The following is an 8,946-nucleotide window of genomic DNA, read 5'->3' on the forward strand; positions in this document are numbered from 1 at the left end:
TGCATGTACACGACGAATTCAAGAATGAGTTTTTTACTTACTTAGAATTTTGTCATAGTTTCTTGAATGAAATGTCTTCTTTTTTTTGTATCCAAGAGATGAAAATCAATAAAGAGTTTGTTACTTACTTTCTTTTTTTTAATAATTTCTTGAATTAAATTTCTAAATCGTGTATCTAAGTCGTGAAAACAATAAAGCGTTGTGTATCCATGAGGTAACTTCATGTCTTTGTGAAATAAAGAACTTAAGTGGAAGATTTTTATTTTCTCTTGAGAAATTAGAATTGAATTGTGTTCTTTCGTAAAATTCCGAAGAGAACTTGAACTTTTTTATCTTCTTTGAAAAATTTGGAACAGTATTTAAAATTTTTCGTCTCTTCGAGAAAATATTCACAAGTATGGTATTGCTTTTTCTATCTTCCACCGAAAAATTTAGAATTGAACTTTAAATTTCTTTGTCTTTGTGAAATAAAGAACTTAAGTGGAAGATTTTAATTTTATCTGGTGAAATTAGAATTGAATTGTGTTCTTTGGTAAAATTCAGAAGAGAACTTAAATTATTCTTCACTTCGTTGAGAAAATTTTGAATTGAACTAGGACTTTTTATCTTCCGGTAAAATATTCACAAGTATGGTATTACTTTTTCTATCTTCCAACGAAAAATTTAGAAATGAACTCTAAATTTCTTTATGTCTTTGTAAAATAAAGAACTTAAGTGGAAGATTTTTGTTGTCTCCGGAGAAATTAGAATTGAATTATGTTCTTTGGTAAAATTCTGTAGAGAACTTGAACTTTTCTTCACTTCGTTGAGAAAATTTTAAATTGAACTAGAACTTTTTTATCTTACGTTAAAATATTCACAAGTATGGTATTACTTTTTCTATCTTCCAACGAAAAATTTAGAATTGAACTTTAAATTTCTTTATGTCTTTGTGAAATAAAGAACAGAAGTGGAAGATTTTTATTTTCTCTGGTGAAATTAGAATTGAATTGCGTTCTTTGGTAAAATTCAGAAGAGAACTTGAATTCTTCTTTACTTCGTTGAGAAAATTTTAAATTGAACTAGAACTTTTTATCTTCTGGGAAAATATTCACAAGTATTGTATTGCTTTTTCTATCTTCCATCGAAAAATTTAGAATTGAACTCTAAATTTCTTTATGTCTTTGTAAAATAAAGAACTTAAGTTGAAGATTTTTGTTTTCTCTGGAGAAATTAGAATTGAATTGTTTTCTTTTGTAAAATTCAGTAGAGAACTTGAACTTTTCTTCACTTCATTGATAAAATTTTAAATTGAACTCTAAATTTCTTTATGTCTTTGTAAAATAAAGAACTTAAGTGGAAGATTTTTGTTTTCTCTGGAGAAATTAGAATTGAATTGTGTTCTTTTGTAAAATTCAGTAGAGAACTTGAACTTTTCTTCACTTCATTGAGAAAATTTTAAATTGAACTAGAACTTTCTTATCTTCCGTGAAAATATTCACAAGTATGGTATTACTTTTTCTATCTTCCACCGAAAAATTTAGAATTGAACTTTAAATTTCTTTATGTCTTTGTGAAATGAAGAACTGAAGTGGAAGATTTTTATTTTCTCTGGTGAAATTAGAATTAAATTGTGTTCTTTGGTAAAATTCAGAAGAGAACTTGAATTCTTCTTCACTTCGTTGAGAAAATTTTTAATTGAACTAGAACTTTTTATCTTCCGGGAAAATATTCACAAGTATGGTATTACTTTTTCTATCTTCCACTGAAAAATTTAGAATTGAACTTTAAATTTCTTTATGTCTGTGTGAAATAAAGAACTTAAGTGGAAGATTTTTATTTTCTCTGGATAAATTAGAATTGAATTCTGTTCTTTGGTAAAATTCAGTAGGGAACATGAGCTTTTCTTCACTTCGTTGAGAAAATTTAAAATTGAACTAGAACTTTTTATCTTACGTGAAAATATTCACAAGTATGGTATTACTTTTTCTATCTTCAACTGAAAAATTTAGAATTGAACTTTAAATTTATTTATGTATTTGTGAAATAAAGAACTTAATTTGAAGATTTTTATTTTCTCTGGATAAATTAGAATTGAATTGTGTTCTTTGGTAAAATTCAGTAGGGAACTTGAACTTTCCTTGACTTCGTTGAGAAAATTTTGAATTGAACTTTAAATTTTCTCATCTCTTTGAGAAAAGTCGGAACTGAATTTAAGAAAATTTAGAATTAAATTGAAACTTTCTATCTTCATAGAAAATAATCACAATAATAGTATAACTTTTCCTATCTTCTATGGAAAAATTAGAACTGAACTTTAAATTTTTTATGTCTTGGTGAACTTAAAACTGATGTGGAAGCTTCACCTACGAAATACTAAGAAACCTTAGCTCAGAAAAGTCTGAAATATCCAACTACTCATCCCAAACTAGAAGTTTCAGACAACAAACACCTATGAGGGACTAAGAATCCTAGCTCTGAAAAGTCCAAAAAGCAAACTACACCTCCCAAATCATAATTTTCTGAAAGCACACACCTATAAAATGCTAAGAAATCTAACTCAGAAAAGTCAAAAATAGCAAACCACTCATTCGCAAATCATAGGTTTCAGTCAACACACACCTAAGAAAGGCTAAGAAATCCAGCTCAGAAAAGTCAAAAAATAGCAACCCACACATCCCAAATCATTGGTTTCAGACACCACATACCTACGAAAGACTAAGAAATCTGGTTATGAAAAGTCAGAAATAGCAAATTACATACCTCAAATCATAAGTTTCAGACAACACACACCTATGAAATACTAAGAAACCTTAGCTCAGAAAAGCTTGAAATAGCAAACTATTCATCCCAAACTATAGGTTTCAGACAACAAACACCTATGAGGGCCTGTTTCACCGAAATAATTCCCTAAAATAATAATTTGTTCTGAAAAGATATAATAAAGCCTTAAAAAGTATTATAATGGAGGTTCGGGAGTCTTGGGGGCGCGGGGGGCCCTTTGGGGAGCCTTGATAACCTTTGCGGACGGGGGGGTTCCTTGGGGTTGGGGGTGGGGGATCGGAGCCCTTTGGGGTTGCGGTAAGGGGACCTCACAACACTGTTCAAATGGAACTTGTGTATTATAACAACCACAGAGTTTCACCCTCAGGTCCTCTTCTAAAATCATCTCTTAAAATGTCTCTAACTGTTTCACCGAAATAATTCCCTAAAATAATAATTTGTTCTGAAAAGATATAATAAAGCCTTAAAAAGTATTATAATGGGGGACTCAGGAGGCATCGGGGCGTCCGGGGTCCTTTGGGGGTCTAGAGAACCTTTGCTGGCCGGGGGCTTCCTTCGGGATGGGGTGGGGGGATCGGAGCCCTTTGGGGTTGTGGTAAGGGACCTCACAACACCGTTCAAATGGAACTTGTGTATTATAAAGACCACAGAGTTTCACCTAAATAATTTCCTAAAAAATAATTTGTTCTGAAAAGATATAATAAAGCCTTAAAAAGTATTATAATGGGGGACTCAGGAGGCATCGGGGCGCCTGGGGTCCTTTAGGGGTCCAGAGAACCTTTGCTGTCCGGGAGCTTCCTTCGGGGTTGGGGTTGGGGGATCGGAGCCCTTTGGGGTTGTGGTAAGGGACCTCACAACCCTCTTAAAATGTCTCTAACTGTTTTACCGAAATAATTCCCTAAAATAATAATTTGTTCTGAAAAGATATAATAAAGCCTAAAAAAGTATTATAATGGGGGACTCAGGAGGCATCGGGGCGCCGGGGGTCCTTTGGGGGTCCAGAGAACCTTTGCTGTCCGGGGGCTTCCTTCGGGCTTGGGGTTGGGGGGGGGGGCCCGGAGCCCTGTGGTAAGGGACCTCACAACACCGTTCAAATGGAACTTGTGTATTATAACGACCACAGAGTTTCACCCTCAGGTCCTTTTCTAAAAACATCTCTTAAAAAGTCTCTAACTGTTTCACCGAAATAATTGCCTAAAATAATAATTTGTTCTTAAAATATATAATAAAGCCTTAAAAAGTATTATAATGGGGGACTCAGGTGGCATCGGGGCGCGGGGGGTCCTTTGGGGGTCCAGCGAACCTTTGCTGTCGGGGGGCTTCCTTGGGGGTTGGGGTGGGGGGATCGGAGCCCTTTGGGGTTGTGGTAAGGGACCTCACAACATCGTTCAAATGAAACTTGTGTATTATAACGACCACAGAGTTTCACCCTCAAATCCTTTTCTAAAATCATCTCTTAAAATGTCTCTAACTGTTTCACCGAAATAATTGCCTAAAATAATAGTTTGTTCTGAAAAGATATAATAACGCCTTAAAAAGTATTATAATGGGGGGCTCAGGAGGCATCGGGGGCTCCCGGGGTCCTTTGGGGGTCCAGAGAACCTTTGCTGTCCGGGGGCTTCCTTCGGGGTTGGGGGGGGGGGATCGGAGCCCTTTGGTGTTGTGGTAAGGGACCTCACAACCCTCTTAAAATGTCTCTAACTATTTCACCGAAATAATTCCCTAAAATAATAATTTGTTCTGAAAAGATATAATAAAGCCTTAAAAAGTATTATAATGGGGGACTCAGGAGGCATCGGGGGCGCCGGGGGTCCTTTGGGGGTCCAGAGAACCTTTGCTGTCCGGGGGCTTCCTTCGGGGTTGGGGTGGGGGGATCGGAGCCCTTTGGGGCTGTGGTAAGGGACCTCACAACCCTCTTAAAATGTCTCTAACTGTTTCACCGAAATAATTCCCTAAAATAATAATTTGTTCTGAAAAGATATAATAAAGCCTTAAAAAGTATTATAATAGGGGGCTCAGGAGGCATCGGGGGCACCGGGGGTCCTTTGGGGGTCCAGAGAACCTTTGCTGTCCGGGGGCTTCCTTTGGGGTTGGGGTGGGGGGATCGGAGCCCTTTGGGGTTGTGGTAAGGGACCACACAACACCGTTCAAATGGAACTTGTGTATTATAACGACCACAGAGTTTCACCCTCAAGTCCTTTTCTAAAATCATCTCCTAAAATGTCTCTAACTGTTTCACCGAAATAATTCCCTAAAATAATAATTTGTTCTGAAAAGATATAATAAAGCCTTAAAAAGTGTTATAATGGGGGACTCAGGAGGCATCGGGGTGCCGGGGGTCCTTTGGGGGTCCAGAGAACCTTTGCTGTCCGGGGGCTTCCTTGGGGGTGGGGGTGGGGGGATCGGAGCCCTTTGGGGTTGTGCTAAGGGACCTCACAACACCGTTCAAATGTCTCTAACTGTTTCACCGAAATAATTCCCTAAAATAATAATTTGTTCTGAAAAGATATAATAAAGCCTTAAAAAATATTATAATGGAGGCTCAGGAGTCTTTGGGGCGCCAGGTGGTCACACAAAATCAGAAAAATAGTTCAATGTTCCTTTAGTAGCTATGCAATTAGATTAAAAATGAAGATATTTATGCAGAGTTTCAGGTAGCTATGGCTAAGTTTGCTAAAAGACCAGTTATTTTCTTGCGAAAACACACAAAATCAGAAAAAATAACTGAACCCCCCATGTACCTTCTACCAATGTCTCTTGTAGGCGTCAAATCTATTAAGTATCTGAGCATATTCTTTGTATTGTTGATGCAAGCATCCCATTCTTTAATTACCCGTGAGGCATTCCTAACCATCGCAATACCTTTACGCAAATACCTTTTCGCAAAAAATTCGCAAATCTCGTAAACTAAAGAAGTAATTACCCTTTTCAAAAACATTAGTCCTTCTATTAATGAACCCATGAAACGAAACCAGTCTGATAGCATCACACAATCTCGCTCCTAGTTCCAAAAATGGAATGCATGTAGCGTTCGTAGTAATAGGTTTAAAAACCTATTAGCCAAGTTTAAAAAAAAAACCTACTAATCAACTTACAGATAAATGACCACGGATTTAACCTAAAAAAAAACTTGTATATCATGAACTAGAAATCTACGTCAGAAAAACTTGTCCTTAAATTGCGTAAGTCTCTTGGCAAAGGTGTAATGACCTGTAGAATAGGACTACCAGAAAAACCTGTTTGGTACGGGGGGGCCCGCAAATTCAAAAGATGGTTACTACTGGTCTGCCCTATTCTTTGTGATCCTCGGTTTTTTGTTGGAGGGTTCACTATCGTCCGAGTCTTTATCACCGTCCTCATATTCCTGATCGATATCTATCACTTCTGCCATTATGTTGTAACACGTTTGGTCTATAAACAAGAGAAATATTTAGCTATTATGTCCTTTCTTTCATGGATTGACTTGCTGGTGGAAGAAACGAACCTGAATTAGTTTAATTTCTTCCAGCGCCAGCCTGCTGAGAACCCTTTGTTCTTTCCGGATAAATCCTTCGCCGGGAATCCGGCTGAAGTCGGAAATATGGCAGAAGTAAGGCAGGAAGTTTTGATCAGTTACGTCAAAACAGATATGACGTCGAACCACAGTAGATATGACATAGACACGCATATGTTGCGTTTTTGCTCATACCCTTCTTAGCACGGTAACTGCGGATCTGCAGTTAGTTGTTTTGCAGTTACCGTGATATCTGATATACGGTCCACGGCAAAAACAACTAATATATTGCCGAAATTCCACTTTTCAAAAGCCATCCCAAAAGGAAAACTGATATCCAATTACATAACTAAGTGCTGAACTTCTTTCTCACCAATTTGACAAAATTTGATGAAAATGAGATGACTTTTTAGATACCACGAGCAGATACCACGGTCGGACCGTGATATCTGAATATCAGTTACCGCGGTAGCTGGCCAGATACCACGACAACTACAAAAACGCCTTTTGACCGTGGTATCGGATACCGCGGTAGCTGCAGAAACGACTTTAGACCGTATATCGAATAACATGGTATCTGCAAAAACGAAACTATTGTCTTATAATAATAATATTTATGACCCACTCTATAGGTTTAAGATAGTGGAGTAATCAAAGGAAAGAAATAGAGAGAGTACAAAATAACACGCACAACAACAAAAACCACTCAATGAAAAATTATGTTTCTAAATCTGAATAGTAGAATTTGTTCACCGAAAAGGGCTGAAAGACCAAATGAAAATGCGTTACTTCGTTGCTATGACTTGGGCCCATGCTTATTTGGACACACGTATTCAAGCAACGAATTAAACAGATACGTCAATTACGATCCTATTCAGGGAAAATATCCTTCCCTAAGGTTGATCATGAAGTTTGACAGCCAGACGAGGACCCTTGCCAAGAAGGGCCGAAATATCCGTTGTATGCATTACTTGAATATATTCGCGATTAATAAAATTCCATACAGTGATATTCCCTGTCAGATTTGGGGCACCTCTACTGCTATTAGCTGTGTTGTATGCTTGACGAAAACGATTTACGACAAATAGGCGTTCACACACTGAGCAGTGTTAACCAAGCTCATTTGATTGGGCCACTGAAAAGCCGAGTTTGTATTGAGGTTCAAAGTTTCCGCGTCATAGTAGAACTTAGCGCTGTGAGCATGGCCTTAAATATTCTGAACATCATGCTAGAGAAAACAGTAAAAATGCCAAAAACTCCTCTTAACACAATCCGATATTGCATTGTATTTACTTAAAATACACATACAAAAATTTGCTTTTCAGTTCAACTTTAAGGAGTCCGGTAAAGAACGGATACCTACAAGAGCCAATTGTTGGGATCACAGATTAAATTTTGGGATTCCATAGAAACCTTTGGTCTTGTTCATTTTGGATGCCTGTTCAACTATCATCCGTTTTGGAATTCTTTTGTTTTGCTTGTCGGGATCCCAAAACGTAAGTGGAGGGAAACCTATGACATTGCAAAAGTTTTCCGTCTGTCTGTCTGTAGCCTAAACACGATAACTGTCGAAGGGAATGAGATATTTTGATGAAACTCGGTGGGAGGATCCTTTGGGTCAAGGGAAAGGTCGAGTTCGTAGATAGGCTCTGTAGCCTTATACTTAGGGGTGGGAATTCAAATTAAGGGACAGACAAAATATTTTTAAACAGCTAATGAGATAGTCGATTACGGGGTAAGAAAACATGCTGAACACGGCAATGAAAACCATCTTCTCGCCGGACAAGTTGTTCGCCCAGAATCCGGCCAAAACCGGAAAGTTTGTTAAAAGTCAGAGTTTTATTTGAAGTTGATAAGATGTTTGATTTTGGGGTAAGAGGGCATGCTGAAGCCGTATATGACAGTCGTTTTTTAGCCGGACCTATATTTCGTCCGGAATCCGGCTGAAACCGGATAATTTGTTATACGTATATTTTTTATTTGAAGTTGACTAGATGTTGGAAATAGGGGTAAGGAGATACGCTAAATTCGTTTCTGAGCTTCAATTTTTCGCCAGACAAGTAGCTCCGGAATTTCGGCGAAACGGGAAAATTGGCAGAAGGCAGGATCGTTTCGATCGCTATCGTCAAAATAGATATGACTTATAGAGGTAAACACATATGCTGAATCCAAATCTGAACTTGGTTTTCTCAGAGGATTAGCTATTTGGCCTTAATCTGTTTCTAGATCTTTAAGAGTAAAAATGTTCAAGGATTCTGGCGAAGACTGGATCTAGCGAAGACAAAACCCAATGTGTGGGTTAAATATTGAATTTTTGGGATCACATAGAACCTTTGGTCTTGTTTTTCACTTTCACAGAGGCACATTCAGTTATCAGATATTTTGCATCCAGCCAGCCGCTTCGGAGAGTAGAAAGGCTGGACACAGTCGACAAGTGCTAACAAGGAAATTGCTAATTTCGAAAAAATTATTTTTCTTAGCTATTTCCTCATCGTGATTTTGATGATCTTTTCTAGTGAGAATCGGGCTTTCAAAACTTTCGGTAAGAACTACACCTCTCGTTGATACCATATGATGAATTCGAATTTTGAAATGATGAAGTAACGAACTGGCAACTAGTTAAAACACGCATTTTGGTAAACAGAAAACAGATAATAGAAGCCACCCACCCCTAGGATAGGCCAGTACTT

The 8,946-nt window shown here is 37.5% G+C and overlaps 1 protein-coding gene across 1 annotated transcript in view; it reads left to right on the top strand.

The window, feature by feature from the left end:
• LOC148941355 (uncharacterized) overlaps window positions 1–7,553 on the top strand; it is a 24,315-nt gene extending 16,762 nt beyond the window's left edge. The window contains exon 3 of the mRNA XM_089104153.1: window positions 7,345–7,553. Within this exon, the coding sequence (XP_088960279.1) occupies window positions 7,345–7,553 (209 nt within the window). The remainder of the gene's footprint in view (window positions 1–7,344) is intronic.
• Window positions 7,554–8,946: the final 1,393 nt, after the last annotated feature.

This window comes from Artemia sp. Qi Xiang Cuo, chromosome 18 (genome assembly GCF_049724085.1).
Source record: "Artemia sp. Qi Xiang Cuo chromosome 18, ASM4972408v1, whole genome shotgun sequence".
NCBI lineage: Eukaryota > Metazoa > Arthropoda > Branchiopoda > Anostraca > Artemiidae > Artemia > Artemia sp. Qi Xiang Cuo.